The sequence below is a fragment of the Equus przewalskii genome, chromosome 1, assembly GCF_037783145.1.
Source record: "Equus przewalskii isolate Varuska chromosome 1, EquPr2, whole genome shotgun sequence".
Classification (NCBI taxonomy): domain Eukaryota; kingdom Metazoa; phylum Chordata; class Mammalia; order Perissodactyla; family Equidae; genus Equus; species Equus przewalskii.
In genome coordinates, this window is record NC_091831.1 from 28930039 (window position 1) to 28951606 (window position 21568).

The window sequence follows — 21568 nt, forward strand, 5'->3', positions numbered from 1 at the left end:
AGTGAGTGGTTCATGTCAAAGAGGGACAGCTGGTCAGGCAGGGCCTAGGCATGTGGTCCAGACCCGCCCCTCTGCCAGGGATCACATGGAGACCCTCAAGGAAGACCAGGATAAAGAGGCACCATCCTGTCTTCTCTAGGCCAAGAAGAGGTGTAAGGGGGTGTATGCGTGCCTCTGCTTCCTTGGGAGTACACAGCTTAAAGACTGGAAGTGGGAGAGGGGACCCATCCACTTCCAGGTCAAAGTGAGAGGAAAATCCAGTCATAGACTGGGGAGACACCTGGTGGACAAATAAGAAAAAGCACAGAAACAAAGGCAATGGAAAAAATTTTTTAGTAAAACTAGAAAAACTTTACAAAAAGTCATGACTGCATTTACTCTAGTGGTCTGAGGCAGCAGACCATGGAATCAGTGTCCAGGTGGCAGGCACTCTGGGCTCACAGCTTCCTTCCATGGCTCTGTGGCCAAGCTCCCACCTTTGGGGCCCTGATATTACAGGGCCAAGCACCTAGGGTCTAATGGTAGCAAGTACCACCTCATGGCAGGCCCCAGAGTGTGGTGCAGAGGCGCTTGGTACCCACCATGTCACCCTTTGGCTCTGGAAGCCTAGGCTGGAATTTTGGCAAGAAGTCCCTTATTCCCCTCCAGGTCCAGGGGGCCTGACCCAACTGCTTTGAACTCAACTTGTTTATTCCCACCCCAGGGCCTCTGTATTTACTTTTCCCTCTGCCTGGATCCCTCTTTCTCCAGATGTTCACATGGCTCAATCCTAGTTCTTTAGGCTCCAGCTCAATGTCCTCTGCTCAGAGATACCTAAACTAGCCTAAACTAGCCCCGTAACCACTACCACATTACTATTTTCTTTATTGCCTTTTCACTATCTAAAATTATGTTTTATGTTTATTTGTTCATTGCTTGTCTTGTCTCCCCCACGAGACTGCAGGTTCTGTGGAAGCAGGGACCTCATCTGTCTTGTCAATGCTGTACTCCCAGGAGCTAGAACAAAGCCTGGTACACAGCAGGTTCTCAAATATCTGCTGAATTGAATTCTCTCCCTATGAAACGCTGCACTACGCCAGGCCCCTCAGACTGAGAAGGGGCCCTAGCTCAGGATCACAGGACAGAGGCAGCCCAAGCAGAGGGCCAAGAAAGAGTCCCAGCCTGTCCTGTCAGGCTCATTTCCATGTCTAGCTCTGCACTGCCTTCACCTTGAAGGCTTCGAGGGGTCTGCCTGGGAGGAGATGGGGGCCTGGCTGGTCTGAGAATTCTGAGGCACAGCACCCTTTTTGCCAGAAGAGGGCTTTTTAGCCACTAGCTCATTGTCGTCCTTGATCTTCTTGAGCCGGGCCTTGCTCTTTGGTGGTATGGAGAAGGTCAGAGAGCTCTTGTTGAACTCAAGTGGAAAGACACCTATATCTCCATCAAAGCGGTTCTTGGACACCTGCAGATACCGTTTCCCTGGCCCAGTTACCAGCTTCCTGTCCTGCAGGATCAGAACATTGTCCGCTTCCTGGCTTGCCTGAGGACCAGGGGAAGAGGAGGAAGAAGCAGTGAGAAGACACATGAGAGAAGCAAAAGGCAAGGTTGAGGATGCAGGGAGGAGTGGCATAAATTGGGAAAGGGAAAAATACTTTCCCCCATCACCAAAGCTCTTTGAACTACTGACCACAACGCTGGGCCACTTGATTCTTTCAGTTTCTTGACAACCGTGCTGCTATTCCAGATTTTGTACAAATCTGGAACTTCTACTTGTAACACTTCTACGACTTCTACTTGTAACATTTCTCCTCTATAGCTCACCACCCTACTCAACCCCAGCTTCTTCTTATTCAGGTCTTGGTCTAAATGTCACACTTCACCAGAGAGACCAATCTTGAAACAAGGCACCATCATCCTTCCATCTCTGTATTATTCTCTTCCCTGGCTCCATGTTTATTTCAGCATGGCACACAGTTTGTACACAGTTTGTGCCCAGCCGAGAATTGGCATGTAATAGGCTCTCAGTGTACCACTGGAAGCTCTAGGATAAGGCTGGTCCTGCTGTCGAGAAGGCCCTCCCATCTATTTATTTAACACCTACTGTCTGCCGAAACTCAACCAAACCTTTGTTGACCCCTCCTGTAGGAAGCCTCCCTGGATGTCCCAGGCTGACTCAGATGTCTCTTCTCTTTGCTCCCCAAATACCTGTGGTGCCTGTCATAGCTCTTATCATACTGAGTTGTAATCACTGTCTCACTGTTTCCCCACTAGAGGATGTGAACTCCTGGAGGGCAAGGAGAGCACAGGCCCAACTATTATCAGCCTTTGTATTCCTAGCCCATGTATTCCTCATGTCATGACCCCAGAGGCAGCTAGCTGCCTCCTGCTTCTTCCAGAAGGACAGTCAAGATGACTTAAGGCTGAATAAGGGCTATCCCTGGTCACATCTACCCCCTCTCTTCTCCAAAGCTTGGGCTCCTCTAAAGGCCACTTACTTTGGCTGAGCCAAAAATGGATGCTGTCTGTAGTTCCTTATCATCATCCTCCTTCCGGGGATGAATGACCAGTGTCACATGGCAGCTATTGTCTGTTGCAAACTTCCGAAAGGCCCCAACGATGTAGTCTTGAGCTGCAATCCTGTCCCCACCCCAACAAAGCAAAAAGGTTATCAGACACACACAGAAGGACAAGAACATACACATAGTCTTGATTCATTCACATCTCCCTACAAACCACCACAACCCCACACTACGTCCTTCTACCCAAGGACTCACACCTAGGTCCTTCTCCATACTTCCCACTGCCACACCCCACACCTCTATAAAGATAAAAATACACATGGAATGGTATGTGCCTGCACACATGTCAAAAAAATAAGACAGCACAGTGTGTGTGCCCAGCGGCCAGCTGCCTGAGAAAACATGTGTGTTCAAGTGGGTTCCCGCTAAACAAGAGAAGGATGTCACCTGTCTGTGGACAGCTGCTCGTGACCCATCATGAACTGCAGATTGTCAATGACCACGTGACAAATGTCATAGACGTAGACTGCATGTTGCATTGTGTCTATTACAGTCCTGGGAGGAAGAAAAGGGAATGAATTCAACAGTCAACTATAAGTGGTCTCCAGAACACCCCAGGCAGAAAAACCAGCATCCTGAAAACTCTGCTGGGGGTCTGTTCTCCTGCCCTCCAAATCTTTGAAAGCCCCAGACCTGTGAATCTCACCTGATGCTCTGTTGCCCATGGAAAGTCATGAAATAGAGAGGCAGGTCCTCAAAGCGGTCGGCCCACTCATCGTATTTGTCCAGTTGATCTTCTAGCCGCCCCACAGCAAACTGTGTCAGCATGACCCGGGCTAGTCTCACGTTGCTGATCTCAAAGCTACCCCATAGCGTGTTCACCCCCTGGGTACACAAATCCAGGGCATACTCACTGATGAACGTCGTCTTTCCACTGCCTGTTGGCCCTGCAGGGAAGGTTGAATACAGACCAGGGTGAGGGAGGAAAGTCCTACCCGTGAAACCAAGACACAGAGCAGGGCTTCAAAGTTGGGAAGGGAAGCCTCCTCTTCAACATTTACCATAGCCCAAACCCACATGCTTTCATCATCTGATCCCCTGCCCCCTATCCCAAGCAGTGATTTCCCAAAAGGTCACCTGTGAAGACCGTCAGCTCGCCCTTCCGATGTCCCTTCAAGAGACGATTAAGGTCTGGAAAGCGACCCCAGCGGATGCCAGCTACCTGCTCCACATTTGACAGTTCTCCTAGCACCTCCTCCCGAAGCTGCCGGAAAGACACGATAGACTTGTGCCAGGCGGGCAGGGCAGTACGCAGAATACGAGAAAAATTTAAGCCTCTGTTCAGAGCCTCCAGGGGACGGGGCTGGTGGTCCCCAGGCCGCACCAAGGAGCATCGCTTGGGGTTCAGTTTACGGGCAAACAACTTGGCAGCTTCCCAGGACCGAAGGTCATCCCCTAGCCAGAGCACAATACGTCGAAACTGTTCAAGGTAAGGGAGCAAGGCAGGGGGTAAGCAGGCTGTTCCTCGGGGTAGGGCAAGGGTGGGCAGCCCTGTGGATTGGTTCAAGGCTAGGCTGTCTAGCTCACGACTCGTGAGTACCACCTCAACATCTCGACGAGTGATCAGTGGTAATCCAAACAGATTGTGGTAGGCGCCAGGCCGGGGAATGGTGGTCTCCACATAGTGTACTCCATCCCCCTGGCCTTCAGCCCCTAGTAGCTTCAGGCCTCGTAATCGCAAACTTCCAGGGGAGAACCAAGGGAAGATAAGGCTGCGAGCAGGCCGCAGATACCGCACACTGAAACGCCTGAGTGTGTCATCTGTCACTTTGGTGAGGCCAAACATCACACGAGCCAGGTGGGCCTCCTCTGGCTCAGGCAGCTCCCAGAGAGGTATTGCTCGGTCCCAGATCCTCCGGACTTCCTCACTGTCCTCAGCTTCTGGGGCCTCACTAAGCAGGACTCCCTCTCTGGCCCCATCCCCTCGCCCCTCCACGCTGGCCTGGAAGTCTTCCCAGCTCCCCTCTGCTAGGCTGGTCATGCAGAGAAAGCGGCCTGTGGTCTTGTCAATGAAGAGGTTGAAGGAAGTGGTAGCACTAGTTTGGTCCTTGAGCTGTGAGGCCCCCACAAAGGGGCTTGGTGCCCGCAGACAGCTGTGGCCATCTTGGAAGGGGATCCCATGCGCCCGCAAATACTGGCGGATTTCAGTTGTAGTTACAGGCAACACTGGTACGTCCAAGGCTGGGAGAGCCTCCTTCCTGTACCGTCTGCGAGGAGGGCCTGGGACTAAGCTCCTGGGCAGGCCCCTCCGACTCATCCACTCCCCACGCAAGGGCAGTAGAATACGGAGGGGGTACCCACTTCGGAGGAGGACCCACATTCCTAATCAAACGGAGGAAGTCACTACATGAAATACCTTAGATGCCTGGTTCGGATGCCTTTACTAGATCAGACCTTAGGGATCCTCCACATTGTACTCTGCCAAGCCCATTCTAGGTGGCTTTTTTCTCTCTTCAAACTTCTCCCTCATAAACATCTCTGAATCCTCTTCAGCCCCTCTACATTGCTATTTCACATCCATGCCCGTCTACACGACCTCTTCCCGTCTATGTTCCTGTATCTGGCTGCCTACCTCTATGGTCCTTTGCAATTTCTCCTCACCACCGCCTCACCTCTACAACCTTCTCCACCGCCCCTCACCGATACGGTTTCTCTCGATCATCTCTCCACCACTACTGCCCCTCGAAGGAACCTCCTCGTCGTCCTCATCTCTACGGCCGCCTGCGTCCTTTCGGGAGCCCCTCCGCTCTAGGCCCCCGACTAGACGCCCTCTTCGCCGCTCTTTCCCTCAGAATGGACTAAGCACGGCTAGAGGGCCATTAAGCGGCTCCCGCCAATTTCCGAGTCCAAAGGAACGCCCAGCTCTCACCCGCCCCGTGTCCTCCCTCCGCTCTCCTACAAGAAGCTCCGCTGCTCCCGACCCTGGCCCCGCGTCTCCACTCTTCTCTCAGCGCTATCGCGCGCAACGTGGGTCACACGCACGACCCGTTCTCCGTGACCTCGGAAGCAAAACTCCACCGGGCCCGAGTGTCCCCGGAACCGGAAGCCTCTGGTTAGTCCCGCCCCCATCCCTCGAGAGTGTGCTCCGCTGCCTGGGAGCTGTGGCCATGACGGCACGCGGGACCTCGAGCCGCTTCCTGACCAGTATCCTTCACAACGGCCTGGGTCGCTACGTGCAGCAGCTGCAGCGTCTCAGCTTTAGCCTCAGCCGCGACGCGCCCTCGTCCCGCGGCGCCAGGTGAGCCGGGCGAAGGACGCAGGGGTGCGACTCCGGACAGAAGTGGCCCCGGGTCAGGGGTCACTGTACTCACGCTCCTCGGGTCCCTCAGGGAGTTCGTGGAACGGGAGGTGACCGACTTCGCCCGACGAAACCCGGGGGTCGTAATATACGTGAATCCGCGGCCGTGCTGTGTGCCCAGAGTAGTGGCCGAATACCGTGAGTGGGGCCGGGCGGGGGCTGCAGGGCGGCGCGGGGGGCTCGGCCCGCTCGCCTTCCTCTCGTCTGACACCTCACCCGCTCGTTCCCTCTTACCCCCGCCTCCCTTCGGCCAGTTAACGGGGCGGTGCGTGAGGAGAGCATCCACTGCAAGTCAGTCGAGGAGATCGCGACGCTGGTGCAGAAGCTGGCGGACCAGTCCGGCCTGGAGGTGATCCGCATTCGCAAGCCCTTCCACACGGACAGCCCTAGCATCCAGGGTCAGTGGCACCCCTTCACCAACAAACCGACAACGTTGGGCGGGCTGCGCCCCCGAGAGGTCTAGGATGCTGCCCCAGCTCAGGTGCGAGTGCAGTGAAGACGTGCCCCACCAACTCCACTCCTGGGCTTTGGACTCTTACCCTGGTAGAGGTGGTTCTTACTCTTTTGCTTCAGGGGATTCCAAGCCCAGCAGACAGATGGTGCCTATCAAAGGGGAACTGACACCGAAGCTTTTGCTTGAGATGAAGAGCTGTCTGTTTCTTTTCAGTGCCCACTGCAAGGGACAGTGAGTTTGTGACTCCTAATTCTTACTCATTTGACATCCCTGAAACCTGAGAGTCTTCAAGGATTTTTCAGGGTCTTCATTTATGAAATCCAAATTGGTAATAGTGATCTCAAATCACAGGGAGGGGGGTTTCAAGGCTGGTTTCTGAAGAATTGTTGATGTCCTGTTTTTGCAACTGCTGAGCTAGAGAGTGCTAGCACCTTCTTTGCTGCTGTGAGCCTGGCATTGGCTTAGGCACTTTATATCTCTGTGAATGTTTGTGTACAGATTAGAAAACTGAGGTTAATAAACTTGCCCAAGGTCACACTTGAGGTCTTACTTCAAAGTATGTGCATATTTTAAGTGTAACCCTGTTTTTCATTATCTTAAAACCAGAAGCAGAACATATAATAATTCTTCAGGATGGTTAGTATCAAAGGCCATGCGATTAATCTGGGCCTGAGCCTTGGAGAGAGTGATTCTCAGGCCAGGTTCCTGGTAACAAGCCTGTCCTGCTCTCAACTGCTCCCCCCAGACAGGCCCCTCTGTGCAGAAATGAATCCATGCTGTCCCTTGTTGGGGGAGGGGAGGTACTGAAAAGCTTCTTGGGGAAGAGCAAGAGGGCTGATCAACAGGGAGCATTTTCTAGGCTTAGCTAAAAACCCGGGGTGGGGGGGATGGTGAGGAAAAGAACCAGGAAATAAAAACCTAGAAATCTTTGTGTGAGTTCTTGAACTGTTGTAATTTTGTCTGTCATGCCCTTGTCACCATGATCAATGAATAGTGAGCGCCTTAATAAAAGCCTGTGTATCTGCCCAGGATGGAAGCTGAGGATCCCAATTTCCTCTGTAAATGGCTTTATGGAGAGCAGAGCCAACTCTGCAGCACCTTCTCCATTGCCTCAGAAGCCTGCCCCCTGGTGTTCAGGGGAAGGCCAATCTAGACCAAGCCGACCACTCATAGCTGTGGGAAAGAGGGTATTTATTAACCAACAGAGAGGGGAGGAGCTGAGCCCAGGCTCCCCACTCTATCACATGCCCATTCCGCCCACCTTGGTGGTGAGTGAGGGCATTCCTAAAGATGTGTAGCCGTTCTCACAATAAATACATTCATTGTGGGGTGGAGGTGGGAGAGGTTGGGTGAAGGGCAGTAAAAACCCGTGGGATTCCACGTTCGCAGCTACAAAAATAACAGTCATCCTCACCCAAAGGGAATGGGGGAACTCAGGATTTGATTGTCCCATATGGGCCTGGAGACTTCAGAGGCCCCTGGACCCTGAAAGTGCCCCGGTGAGGTAGGACAGGGGTGGGAGCCAAGCATCCAAACTCCCAGCCTCTGCCCTTTGCATAGTTCCAAGAACGGGCTTCATGTGCCAGGTGAGACATCGGATCTCTCCTCTCCCTGGTCTGGTCTAGGGGTAGCAAATGTTTGGTCCCCAAAAGGGAGGCTGGCTCATTGAGTGCAGTGTTGGTCACCCGTCCTAGGGAAGTGTCTGCGAGGACAGCTAAACTGGAGAGGGCTCTCCCTCTGAAATGTCCATAGACCAAACCCGACAGACACAGGTCCGAGGCAGCAAGGGGAGGCTCAGAAGGTGCATGTGAGTGGAAATGTAAGCACATGGATGAGGAAGGGACATGCCTGGAGTTCTGTCTTGGTCATACAAGTGACCAAGCAGGTGGGGAGGCTGACTGGTAAGGGCCAGAAGAAGAGAGGAATGATACAGTCTTACCTCCCCAGGCTGGCCTGTTCCCAAGCTCTTGCCAAAGAGGTTACCACATGGGGCTGGGACTAGGGGAGAGGACTAGATAGGATGAGATGTGGCAATTGGGAGGGCACCCAAAATCCTGAAGAAGGGATGAAACACAAGAATGCACCAGGAGGTGGGGGTGAGGGCCCTGCAGCCCAGCTGATAGACATTCTTCCATGTGCGCATGTGAATGTATGCAGGGCTCGAGTGGCTCTGGTGGCTGGCAGAGGTCTTGTCTGGTTTCTGGACCATCCCGCACGTAGGGCCATGCAGAGGGTGGTGACATCGACGCCATCTCGACCTGCAGAGCCCTGCCTGAGAGAAAGAGGAAGGCTTTGAGCAGATGAATGGGGCAGGAGGATGGCATCCTCTCCTAAGTTCTTAGGTTAAGGGAATAGGAACTGGGGCTGGGTCTGCAGAGCCCGAGGGAACACCTACCTCTGAGGAGCACCGGTTGGCCTGGGCTGCTCACAGTGGGTCTGTGGAGACTGAGGAGGGGGCTTTGGCTGGGCCTGACTGGCCAGCCCTACAGGGACATCAAAAAGTTGGGAGAGGGGCCTGGAGTTGAGGGAGTGAAGATAGGGTGGCTGTGTGGGGAGGCAGCGGCCCAGCCCAGGGCAGACAGGCTGGCTTGGAAGAGCATTTGTCCCGGGAGGCTGGGCTCAGACAGAGCTCTCATCCAGGTGCTCCACGAGCTGTGTGTGCTTCCTCTTCTCCAGGATGCGGCTAAGCTCCTCAGCGAAGGAGCAGGGCCCTGCGGGTACTCCATTGTTGCTCTGCCTCAGGAGCACATAGCTGTTGCCATTCATCCTGCGCAGGCGGCTGGGCAGTGCTACCAGCCCATTGGTCAGCTCAGCCGGTGGCGGTGGGGGTGGTGGGGGTGGTGGGGCTGGGGCTCCCTCCCCAGGGATGATCTGGAGGCAACCGCCCTCCAGGCCCCCAGCCCCCTCCCCATCGTCACCCTCATCTTCCTCTCCAGGACACTGGCCTGAGATTGTCTGCAGCTGCACAGCAGAGCCCCCTGCCCGGCTGACCCGACCCAATGAATATTTCCGTCGACGCCCTCGTCCACCTCCTTGAAGGCAGGCCACATAGAGGAGGGAGGAAGCCAGGATGAGGCAGAGGCCCCCAAGTGCAGCAATGGCTAGCACATAGAGCAGCCTCACATCAGGTGCCATTTGTACCCCAGGCAGGGCAGGGGCTTGTGGAGCCGGGGCAGGAGTGGCTGGCCGGACTGTGAGGCTGTAGGAGGCCAACAGGGTGCGGAGGCCATTCTCTTCAGCATAGCAGCCATAGTTGCCACTGTGCTCGGGCTGTGTGTCTGTTACCAGCAGCCCATCCACGCCGATGCGGTAGCCATCCTGCCCATCGCTCAGGCCCATGCTCCCATTGAGCAGCCACAAGGCCCGGGCCAGGTTGGATGGCTGATCACAGGGCAGGAGGACATCATCACCCCGGAGCACAGAGCGGGTCTTCAGCGGTGGTGGTGGCCCTGAAGGAGTAGGGGGGACAAGAAGAGCAGTCAGTGCCTGCCTATCACAGGGAGGGCATTGGAGATGGCAAGCCAGATGAGTCACTGTTATGTCCCCAGCACCAAGGACAGAATCTGGAATCACAGTGACAACTGACCAAGCTCTCTGCATTCATCCTCCCACGTAAGGTTCACGTTGACCCTTCCCAGTAGTTTTAATTCCTGCCATCTGCTAATGATTCCCAATCTCTACCTCCAACACAGAGTTCTCTCCTGAGCATCTGACTTAAATATCTTCCACGTTCTGGACATCTCCATGTGAGGTCTCTTGGGCATGTCACAGGAACTAAGGCCAAGGCCTCTCTCCCAAACTATACCAAGTCTTTTTCTTGAATTATCATCACTGAATGGCACCACCAGCTACTCAGTTGCCTAAGTCGGAAACCTGGGAGTCTCCTTGCCTCTCTCTCCCTCTCACCTTTGTATCTAACCCTCACCAGATTCTGCTTCTAGAATCTATCTCAGACGTGTTCACTTCTGTCCTCCAACTGCTGGCCCACTCTAAGCCCCATCTAATGCATTCTCCATGCAGCGGTGGGGTGACCTTTTAAGAACACTAAGCTGACCGTGCCCCTGCCCTGCCTCAACATGGTCCCTGCCCACCACTCCAGCCTCTTCTCTTGTTGATCAAACACACCGAGCTCATTCTGCCTGCTGTTCCCTCTGCTCGGGTGTCATTCCCCTCTCCATGCCCTCCACTTGCCTGGTTAACTTTGGGGATTGAGCATAGCAGTGATCAAAAGAACAAACTCCAGTCAGACTGCATGGAGTCAGGTTTGAATTCTGACCCTGCTGCTTAACAGCTACTTAACTTTGGGCTGTTTACTTATTCTCCCCGTGCCTTGGAGAGGTTGCCCCTCAGGGGGATGATGCTAATGGCACCTCTCTCATAGGAGTGCTCTGAAAATCCAAGAGCTCGTGCATGGAAGGGTTTGATCAGTGCCTGCACATAGTAGGTACTCAGTACATGTTAGCTCTGATCATTCACTTGCTCTTTCTTCAGCTACCAGCTCAGTCATCATATCTTCCTTGAGGAAGTACCCAATATCCTTCAACCCCTTGTCATAGTTGTAATTATTCCTTTTGTAACAAAAACCAATGAAAATAATTATAATTATTTGTGTGATCATGTGATTTCCTGCCCCTCCCCCCAAACATACACATAGATACACACACACATACTTGGCTATAAGCTCTAGAAGTGACAAGGAACTTTATATCTTGAGCCTGTTTCCCCATTTATAATTCTTTTGGGCAACAAATGTTTGTTGAGCACTTCTTCTGTGCCAGACTCTGCTGGGTCATCCTCGCTGAAAGCACACAGGTGCAGCCATTCAGCTGCATACATGCACAGACAAATGACAGTAAATGGTAAAGAGGACAGGTTATACAGCCAGACCCACACACTTACATGAATGTCACTTACCTGTGTTCCTGTTGCCCTCACAGCCTCGGTTTCCTCTCTCTATGTCCTGTATCAATGCTGTCCTGGAGACAGAAGATCAGGACTTATGAACAAGGGGAACTGGGCTTCATTTCCCCAGTGGAAGGGTCAATAGGGCTGTTACCAACAACTGGTCCCCACTTCCCCTACAGCTGGCAGGCCTTCCTCTTTCCCTCAGGCCCTGATCCCCTGGGCACAGCAGACACTCACACCCCTACCACCTCCCACCTGCCGCCCTCGGACCTGTTGGCTACGGTGGTGGTCGCCATGCAGGCATGCGTGCTAGGGTCCCAGCCGCAGTAGGGGTCCCGAGACAGGATGCAATCGTAGCAGGAGTGGTAGCGGGAGCAGCTGGACAGTGGTAGCTGGATGACTCCACCAGGAGCCCCCACATAGAGGCTGTGCTGGGAGCCAGAGAGGAAAGCTGGTCAGCAATACCCTTACTCCCACTTACAGACACACACAACAACACTGCCCAGCCTCCCTACTCCCTCCCCCTATTCTGGCAAGGCTATATGGAGGGTCGTGAGTGAGGGGCTACCTGCATTGGAGAGATGACCAAATTCTCCACAGACTGGGGCTCTTTGAACACTTGTGTCTCTTCAATAATGTGCATCCCAGAGCCCAGGACCACGGCCTTGTGGATCCAGCCATCAGCTGGTTTGGAAAGGGCAGAGGGTCAGACCCCAACAATAGAATCTGCTCTCGGTTCCCTGCAATAGCCTAATGGGAGCAGCTCAGGAATCATGAGGTCAGGGACAAGGATTCAGCCAGTAGCAGTGGGCCCTCAGGACACTGGGAACTCCAGGCTAGTCATGGCAGGAATTATTTGGCTCAGAAGCATTAGTGATCAGGGTCAAATGTCATTGTTGGTGACAGGAATCAGCAGTCACCAAGAACCAGGGGTCACTGGGGGCCAGTAGTGAATATTCACTGAAGAATCAACATGAGTGGTCACCAGGGTTTTGTGATCAAGGGTCATCCTGGGGGCTTGAGATCAACAGGGATCAAGGACTCAGGTCAGCAGTCACCATAGGGCTCAGGCCAGGGGTCAGAAGCACCTGTGCCCAGAAAGAGCAGGTCATAGGTGGGTCCAGCAGGCGTGGTGACAGGTGTCCCTGTGAGGTGTGTGTAGCGCACACTGCGCTTGAGCAGCAAGGGCCGTCCACGTGTGGGTACCACAGGCCGAGCCATCAGTGGGTGCAACTTCACAAAGTCCAGGACCAGGGATGGCAAGTCCTGGGATGAGTTGTAGCCTCGGCTGCGCAATGAATCTGTGATGCACTGGGGTGGGGGATGAGTGGTGAACCTCAGGACTCCACCACCTGCCCATCCTCCCCACAAGACTAGACCCGCCTGCCGCTCCCAGGGGTTCTGTCTACTCAGCACTGACCCCAGGCCTGGGCACTCACCGAGCCAGGCCGGGGCTCTGGCACCCCGCCCTCGTAGCGGCCCCAGCGCCGGGCACCATCCTGGTATTCCATGTAGGGGCCTGCAAAGACAGCCTGTACCTCAGCCAGGTCGTAGCGGCAGATGGCTGAGGCCTCCAGGGTCTTCCTAGGGATGAGACAAAGGGGAAAAGGCTGAGTCACACTGAGTGGATTGCCACCTGCCCAGCCAGGAGCCCATTGTTACCCTGGCCAACCCCAGCTCTAGGTCCACAAGGCTTCTCCTGAGGGTCAGCAGACCACTGTGGCCTTTGGTCCCAGGCTAGCTGGACATGCCTGAAATTCTCTCCCTGCAGCCAGCCCTCCCCACAATGGATCCTATCTCATTCTCACTGACCTCTGCCCCAGTCCCTATGCTGTCCCCAGTTCCTTGCCCCGCCCCCACTGTCCCTGCACTGACCACTGAGTGGTCAGCGTGAAGGCCGCATAGAAGTGTGCGCGGGATGAGGTGTCAGTGTCCAGGCTGCAGACACCACGTAGTGTCTCATACTGTGGAATGTGGCAGATAAGACGGGCCTTTAAGAAGGAGGTCCACTTCTTCTGCAGGATCTTCTTCCCTCCCAGGTCTCCCTGGGGAGGTAGGGGCATGGGGTCAGAGGCCAGGGTCAGAAGTTGTCACTACACCCTTGCCCTGACCTCAATCCTCCTTACCTTGCACACACGGGCCACACGGGCCACACGGTGGCTGCTGCGGCTCTGAGCAAAGCTGCCAGAGCCCTCCTCAGCAGCGCGCTCCGTGAAGAAGTAGTAAACCTTGTCATCGTCACCCACTGCACTGGCCTTACTCTCGCGCACCAGGACGGAGAACACAAACTCAGCATCTGTGGGTCAGGCAGTTCAGGTGGCTTCGGAGATAGGCTGGGATCTACCCTCCACCCAGTCAACAACACACAGGAATAGACAGGCTCACCTGGGGACAGGGGAGTAAAGATGAAGAAATAGTCCCCTGCCCCCCATCATCCTGTGCCTCATCCTCCTAACCATTGAGCCAGTGCATCGGTGCCTCCTCAGTCCTCAGGGAGTGTGGGTGGCGGCTCCGGCGGATGTCAGGAATGCTCCGGAATTCATACCTTGTGGCTGTGTAGAGGCCTCCATCTGGGGCAGGGATATGCCAGGCATGAGAGACATGTCACATACAACAAGGCACATAACACACATGAGTACCAAGTCCTAGCAACGAGATCTATGTCCCACAAACAGCATGCTTGTGGATGAGGGGCCAGGGTGGGGAGGAGGGCACGCTCACCGATGATGAGGCCTGTGAAGCCACGGGCTGGGTCGTAAGGACACTTCTCCTTCCCCTCCTCGAAGCTTGTTGGCAAGGTGAAGGCCTCAGCATCCTGGGGAAGGAGGGGCCAGAAGTCAGTGGTCCTGAGGACACACAAGGGTTGTGGCCCAAGGTCAGACCTAGGATCCAGGGTCACGGACCAGCGGCTGGGGCAGGCACACTCACAATGGCTGCACAGAGGGGCTGGAAGGCATGAGTCCCACATGCGTAGAGATGAGTGGCGTTGAGCCGCTGTAGGAATCGCACATGGTTGAAGCACTCGGTCTGTGGGATAGGTGGGAGAGGACTGTGAGCCCCAGGCCTCCTTAGAGGCCTCTTGCATTGGTCCAACTCTGTAGTCTGGCTTTTGCCCCACCCACAGGACAAACAGTGCTTTCTAAGATCCTGGTGGGCCTTCTCACTGCCCAGAACACAGAACATTCACTGGAACTCACTGTCCTTTGGCCTCCCAGTGTCATGACCCCTCTTCTCTCCTCTATCTTTTGGATTACCAGCTTCTGCTGCATTTCCTGCAGTCCCCTGCTCTCCCAGTTCAGGGGCTTCCAGGGCTCTCACCATCCTAAGATGCTTTTCTCACATCTCCTTCTCAGCAGTGTCCCCCACTCCTGGAGTTTCCACACCTCCTTTGGTCTGACACTACCAAATCTATTCCTAGGCTCCAGCATTCTCTCCACTTGATATCCCACAAACACATCAAACTCACCTTGTCAGAAACCAAGCTCATCCCCTCCTCCCTAATCTGCGTCTACCCTCCTAAACCTGTTCATCCAGTCTTTCCCACCTCACTTCATCTGTCCATCCTATTACTCAGTCCAGAAACCAGGAGTCATCCTTGCTGCTTCCCACTCCTTCACCCCCACATTCAGTCCCTCTCCATGATTAATCTTTGTCCTAAATGTCCTTGACTTGGTCCACTTTCCCTCCACTGCCATCACCCTAGTCCAAGTTACTACCATGACCCTTCCCTGGACAACTGCAGCGCCCACCTGACCTTTCTCCTAACCCTCTGCCACTCTTTATAGAAACTACTTATTTATTCAATGAATGAGGAACACACATACACAGTGTAAAACTCAAAAGGCGCGAAGGGATATGTTGTAAACAGAGAGTCTCCCTTTAATTCCTGTAGCCTTCAAAGGGGACTGCCGTCACCACTGTCTGAAGTTTCCTTCCAGAGATATCTGACCACTCGGCACACTCTTGCAACCCACTTCCAAGGCATATTTTTAAAATGTAACCCAGACCATGCCACTGCTGTATTTAAAAACCCTTCATTGGCTCACCAGAGTCCCGAGCACAGGGTCCCATATGCTCTTAGCCTGCATGATAGGGCCCAGCCCTTCCTCTGGTCTCACTCACTCTACTTCAGCCATACTGGTCTTCTCTGCCCATTGAAAGCCTTAAGCTGCTGCCCTCTTGACTTCTTCGCCTTGTTAATGATTCTTCTTCCTGCCTATTACCCAGGATTTGAATCCCTGCAGGCCTCTCTCTCATCCCACTCCCTCAGCGGGCGCAGTACTTTGGTCTCCACCCCTCTTCTCCACCAGCCTGCTCAGGTCTCCCTCCTCTGACCCACGCGATGCCCCCAGCCTCCCTACTGCCTCTCCTGCCTCCAGACCCACTCTATTTTAATTCATCTAGTGCCTGCAGCCAGATAAATATTCCTATGATAGGGTTTCACCAAAATGTTTACATTAAAAGACGTTGGCAAGGGAGGAATTCTGTGGTCAAATAAGTTGGAAACCATGGGTAGACCTACCTTTACTGTGGGCTTCTCAAAGCCTTAAAGGTGTTGCTGTGCATAGTGGGATTGAGCATGCAGCATTTCTCAAACTCATCTGAGTATTAAACCTCTGTTTTGAAAATGAATGCTCCCCAGAACATGCTTTGGGATATGTTCTCCTAAAACCTTGCTACCCTAAGTGTGGTCGGGGAACCAGCAGTATCAGCTTCACCGGGGAGCTTGTTAGAATCGCAGAAACTCAGGCCCTTCCCTAGACCTACTGAGTTAGCATCTGCTTGTATAATACGCCCAGGTGATTCACGTGCACATTATACAAAGTATCAAAAAATGAGGGTGCCCACTGTCACAGAATAAAATCCAACCACTCAGCTGGGCATTTATAGCCCTCCGTGACCTAGGCTCCACCTGCTTTACCAGCCCCATTTTCTATCCATGCTGCTCCAAGAGGCAGCCTTTGATGGAATCTCCTGGAGACATCTCTTTAAACGCAGCTGTCATACCACCACCCCAGACCCACTGAATCAGAATCCCTGGGCTGCTGGACCTTGGACATGTGTATTTTTTTTTTTTAAAGATTGGCACCTGAGCTAACAACTGTTGCCAATCTTTTTTTTTTTTCTTCTGCTTTATCTTCCCAAACCCCCCGTACATAGTTGTAAATCTTAGTTGCAGGTCCTTCTAGTTGTGGGATGTGGGACGCTGCCTCAACATAGCCTGACGAGCGGAGCCATGTCTGCGCCCAGGATCCGAACCCTGGGCCGCCGCAGCGGAGCACGCGAACTTAACCACTCGGCCACGGAGCCAGCCCCGACATGTGTATTTTTAATAGGCTTTCCAGATGGATCTGTTACACAGCTAGACATGGGAGCCCTGGAGACACCGTGTTCTTTAGCCAGGAAGAGCTGACACTTCACTAATACCCCTCCATGGAATACTGGGTACTTGAGCTAATCCTTGACCAAAGCCTCATTTTTCTCATCTGTAAAATGGAGGATAATATTTCATACAGTTATTTTAGAATTAGGTGATATTACCTAAGTCAGACTTACTAGAGATTACTTATTGTTATCATGATGATTATTTGGGAGGCCAGAGGAGATTAAGATGCTATTGAAGATCAAAGTAATAGGTCACCAGATGTTTGGATTAGGAGTGCTGTGCCCAGGGCCTGCCCCTCTGGCAGCACTTACAATGTTTATTGTGGTTGCTACAACTGATTGGCTGATATGTACCGCTCCATCTGTGTCCCCACCAACCCTGACATCCCCAATTGAGGAGGAGGAGGAAAGGAGCTAGGGACAGGGCAGACCACATACCTGGTTGTTTTTCCCTTTTTGATGACATTTGCTTTGCATCTCTGGGGAGGCCTCCCAGTGGATCTGGAGGAGGAAACAGAATGGGCTGATGTGTCAACCACAATACCTTTGCCTTTCCCCATTACCTGTGGGACCAGGTGATAGGACCCCAGGGAACTGGAGAAATTGGGGTAGGGGTAAGTTTCAGGAGGAGGAGTGGATGTAAGGGAGACCTGAGCTGGGAAGGGCAGTGCTGTCTGACTAGGGAGCTATGGAAGGCTGGCAGGATTTCCAGGAAGTTGAGGTCTCAGGGAGCTGAATGAAGATGGAGACCCTCTGGGTAGTCCAGATTCCAGGGGCTGACCTCTTTGTGAGACCCATCTCCTATGTTGTGGGCATTGAGAGAAAACAGGGCGCCTCGGGCTCCCACCAGCAGCCTTGCCGAGGCCTCATCTAGCAGCAGCGTTGAGTAGTTCTGGGCCTGGCCCTTGAAGTGCCGGGTCCCGGAGAGCTCTGGGGAGAGTGGGAGTTGTAAGCCCTGCTCTGGGGCTGCCTCTCCACCCCCAGCCCTGGCTCCTGCCGCCTTTTGAGGTTGGGGGGCATCTAACCTTCATAGGGGATGGTCATCCGTGGGGTGGCATCTAGTTCTCTAGATGGTCTCCGAAGCGAGGGTCCAGGAAATGCAGTTGCTGTGAGGAAGCTCAGGAGGAAAGGCCAGAGCCTCCCCCACATCTTCCTGGGGAGGCCCAGACCAAAAAGACCCCAAAAGGGAGCCAGGGCCAGAATCAAGGGGTGACGGGGAAGAACAGTCACAGAGGTCACGGTCCAGGGAGGTCACTTGGAAGGTCAGGGGTCATGGGGCCAGGGAGGGTCCTGGAATTGGGGAGACATGGAATCACAGAGTTGTGTGGCCATGGAATCCCAGGTAAGAGGTCAGAGGGAGGGATGGATCACACACTGCCTGTCTGCATCAAATACAAACTCCATAGTGAGAGGGAGTTGTGGGGTCATAGAGAGGTCGTAGGTCACTGATAGAGTCACCCTGCCCCGACAGTATGGCTCCTCCTGGTTCTCTGAGGTCCGTTTTCTGAAGAAAAAACAGGAAAAAAGCCTTTTGATCTGTGTGTAGGTAGAAGGTAGATGCATTACCCCCAGACTTTATTGGTACTGAAGGGAGGAGGCCCGGCATCTACAAAACTCCCACGTCAGGATCGACTCACAGTCATTCTGTCCATCTCTGGGCTGATGCAGGAAGTTGGATGGAACTTGCCCTCTTGCCAAGACCCTAGACTCCCCAAACCAAACCCAAGGTAACAGCCCTCCTCTGACCAAGTCAGAAGCTTAGCAAGGCTTCCATCTCAGTGGAGCTCAGGTTCTCAGAGAGAAGGCATTCTCCTCCCAACTGCCCCTGCTGCCTGCGGGGGTGCCTTATGCAGGAAGGCCTGGGCAGAGACGTTTAATGGGCCTTTGTTTATTTTGTCCCGTTTTCCCTTTGTTTTTTCTTTTCCCTGGACTGAGAGCTCCCTCTGGAATTTCTCTTTAATTAGACACTTCTCCTCCTCAGCATTCCTCTCTTAGGGGGTGCAAATCTCTGCCCTGCCCGTGCGAGTTTGTACTGCACCCTCTGGCTAGGCATCCACACGTGCCCCTACCTGCAAACAGGCATTCACAAGCATTGGCAGGGTGGGTATCTGGGCCCCCCTGGCTGCACAGGTGTAATATCTGTGCAGGAGGCTGAAGTGTACAAGGCCAGTTAATTGAGACATGAGAATAGGGAAAAGGTGAACAATGGGATCCCTGAGCTCTTGGCCACCTCCCCTGGCACATTTTGGAGACTATTCCCACACCTGGACCTTCCCTCAAGCCAATCAGTTGGGGATGGGTTGGGGGTAGGCGTCAGGCCTCCTCTGACCCCTGTATATCATGCCTGATTCCTGAAGTGGCTCCTGAAGGCTTCTTGGGCTGGGCTAGGTGTGGAGGAAGTCTGACCCACCCAATCTCATTGGACAGGGCAAGAGGGGCCATTGGCCTCTCCCCTCCCTTCCATGTCAAATATTAACTATGGGGCCCTGAAGAGAGGGGAGGGAGCAGGAGCTGGCCAGGGGAGAACAGGAATTTGGAGCATTTATTCAAGAGGTGAAGGTCATCACTGTAGTGGGAAGAGCCCCGAGGTGGAGAATGGAGTATGACTAGAGAGAAGAGGGTCCCTGGACCACAGAAAGGGCATCAGCTCCTGGTTTGGGGGCTGGGGCAGCAGGAGGCCCCAGGCAAACTGCTCGTGCCCCACCCCTCACTGTGGAGGCACACCTGTTTACCTTTGGGGCCTCCTATTTGCTTATTAGCACAGTAGCCAGAGGGAGCCCTATGGCTAGGAGGGATCAGTCCCTAGGAGTGGGCAGGAGGGACACACCCCAGGTCAGAGCAACCACCCAGAGTGTGGTGCATGGCACACTTATACTGGTTTACACAAGAGTCACATGTGTCCAGAGGAGGGTGATGTTCATGCACACAGATATGCACACACACATATTCACAGGAGGGGGGTGAACACATATACTCACAGGAGAGTCATGCACATGCACATTCACAAGGAGGTTTATGCACACGTATGTTCACATAAAGGGCCTGCCACATGTGTTCATACAAATTCACATGTAAGATTGTATTCACATGCCCATTTAGTCAGCAGGTCACAGCCTCAGAGGTTGCCAAGGAGGGTTATAAACCCACACATGCGCACATGAAGGATTGTACACCTAGCACAGGAGGGTCCTGTACATACACACGTATGTGGAGGGGACATGCATACAAACCCATTGATACAGTGGGTCAGGCACCGTCATGTTCACAGAAGGGTAAAATACATGTGTGTTCACACAGTCTCAGACACATAATTACATCTACGCAGAGACAAGCATACATCCACACAGGGGTCCAGTTCTCACTGCAGGATTGGAGGCTGCCAGTCTCCACTGGGAGTGAGATGCAGAGCAGAACCCCGCCTCCCTTCCCGAAAGTCCGAATTCTAAGGCCAGATTCCAAGTATGTGTGTGTGTGTGTGTGTGTATTGATGGGGGGAGGCTCCTGACCTCGGATGCTCAAATGGCATGGCTGTGTTGCCCCTCTGCAAGAGAGGGAGGGGCACCTAAACCAGGCAGAAGGAGGCTCCTAGTTTTAGCAAAGGAAGGATGGAATGGAACGCATAATTTAATACTTCTCTACTCCAGTGTATACCGCAGTTCTAGATAGGGGAGTTGGGCCGGAGCTCTCCGCCCCCATTTAACCTGTTGGGAGAGAAGGTGGGGCTAAATAGGGGGAGCGGAGATGCCACCCCCCCTCCCCCAGTGGCAACGAGGCTTCAAGGTCTCCAGTCCACACCCCACACTCCACCCCCAGTTCCATAGTCTGGGTTCCTCCCCAGGACCAGCCCTCTGAACTCTGATCATGTTCCTACTATTAGATCCTAGGGCGGAGGGAACTGAGGAGGGGAGACACCCCCTACCCCACCCCCGCAAACTGGATCAATGTAGGATCAGTAGGCTCTCGACCTTCATTCCAGATGTCCACCTGCCTAGTGTAGGCGGTTATCTCCCTCTGCCCAGTAGGATGTCTGGCTCTCCTGGCCTGAGAGCCCCTCCCCCGCTACCCCCTCCCTCCACCATCCTGGACAGTCCGCGGTTCTCTCCTGTCCTCAGGTCTAACCTCACTCTCTACTGCTGCAGCTTGAGGACGAGCTCTCCTTCGATCCCACCGGGCGCCGGGAGACGTGACCCAGATCCCGGGGAACACTGTTCGCTGCGCGGGTCCCCGCCCCGCGCCGGTCCCCGACTCCGTGGTGGTGGGTCTGCGCCCAGGGCGGCCCGAGGCCTGGCCCGCGCCCCTCCAGAGCCTTTATGTGGGACCACGACGAGGGGACTTGGCGGTGAGGAAGGCCTGGCCCAGCTTGAAGGGTGCAATGGACGTGGGGAAGGCTTGGCCTGGCCTCCGCCCCCGGCCCAGGCCCCCTCGCCCCCCGCGCTCCCTGCCTCTCTCACCTTTGCGCTGCGATCCCGGGCCACACAGACGGCGACGCGCTGCTCCGCGGCCCCACAGCACCAGCTGCGGGAGGAAGGGGCCGTGGCGGGAGGTGGGGCGGGGTGGAGGCGGAGCCGGGGGTGGGGCGGAGGCCTGGGAGGCGGGACCAGGGAGGTGGGGCCGACAGCGTGGGGCGTGGGGAAGGGCGTCGCTCTCTTCCTTCGTGCCCCCCACCCTACACAATAGAGACGGTATGAGGCCACGGCTCACACACAGCACCTCGGGCATTTGGCGTCCCCCTCCCCGAAGCGCCACGGCCTTGGTATCGCCTCTTGGTGGTAGCCTCACCACCCCGCGCGCCCACCTTCCCTCCCCTCTAGCCCTAAGACGCCTCGGACTTGCCAACAGCTAGGGACATGTAAAACTGCCCTTTGGGGGCTTAACTCTCCGAGGGCCCTCTGGCTTGTCCTCTAACCTGGACCTCACTTCTTGCGCTCCTGCCACCCCCTTCTGCTCTTTGCCTAGGGTGTGGAGGGC

The 21568-nt window shown here is 54.3% G+C and overlaps 3 protein-coding genes across 4 annotated transcripts; 1 reads left to right on the top strand and 2 right to left on the bottom strand.

Moving 5' to 3' along the window:
- Positions 1-314: 314 nt before the first annotated feature.
- On the bottom strand, positions 315-4943 carry TWNK (twinkle mtDNA helicase). The gene is made up of 5 exons (XM_008534262.2): positions 3636-4943; positions 3205-3445; positions 2946-3053; positions 2475-2616; positions 315-1519 (listed from the first exon to the last, which is right to left on the bottom strand). Exons 1-5 carry the CDS (start codon positions 4876-4878, stop codon positions 1205-1207), a joined length of 2049 nt encoding a protein of 682 aa, XP_008532484.2. The 5' UTR covers positions 4879-4943; the 3' UTR covers positions 315-1204.
- A 134-nt stretch (positions 4944-5077) lies between these two features.
- Positions 5078-7239, top strand: MRPL43 (mitochondrial ribosomal protein L43). Its single transcript, XM_008534260.2, has 3 exons — positions 5078-5796; positions 5888-5994; positions 6111-7239. Exons 1-3 carry the CDS (start codon positions 5078-5080, stop codon positions 6317-6319), a joined length of 1035 nt encoding a protein of 344 aa, XP_008532482.1. The 3' UTR covers positions 6320-7239.
- A 245-nt stretch (positions 7240-7484) lies between these two features.
- Positions 7485-21213, bottom strand: SEMA4G (semaphorin 4G). 2 transcript variants are annotated; one of them, XM_008534258.2, is made up of 16 exons: positions 21052-21213; positions 17626-18104; positions 17382-17530; positions 17039-17101; positions 14144-14242; positions 13937-14030; positions 13672-13785; positions 13342-13511; positions 13091-13260; positions 12655-12799; positions 12304-12526; positions 11784-11899; positions 11486-11646; positions 11225-11286; positions 8706-9759; positions 7485-8582 (listed from the first exon to the last, which is right to left on the bottom strand). In XM_008534258.2, exons 2-15 carry the CDS (start codon positions 17747-17749, stop codon positions 8930-8932), a joined length of 2520 nt encoding a protein of 839 aa, XP_008532480.1. In that variant the 5' UTR covers positions 17750-18104; positions 21052-21213; the 3' UTR covers positions 7485-8582; positions 8706-8929. The 2 variants fall into 2 exon arrangements, with proteins under 2 accessions (XP_008532480.1, XP_008532481.1); XM_008534259.2 differs by having other exon boundaries at positions 13091-13179; positions 21052-21173.
- Between the last annotated feature and the right edge of the window lie 355 nt (positions 21214-21568).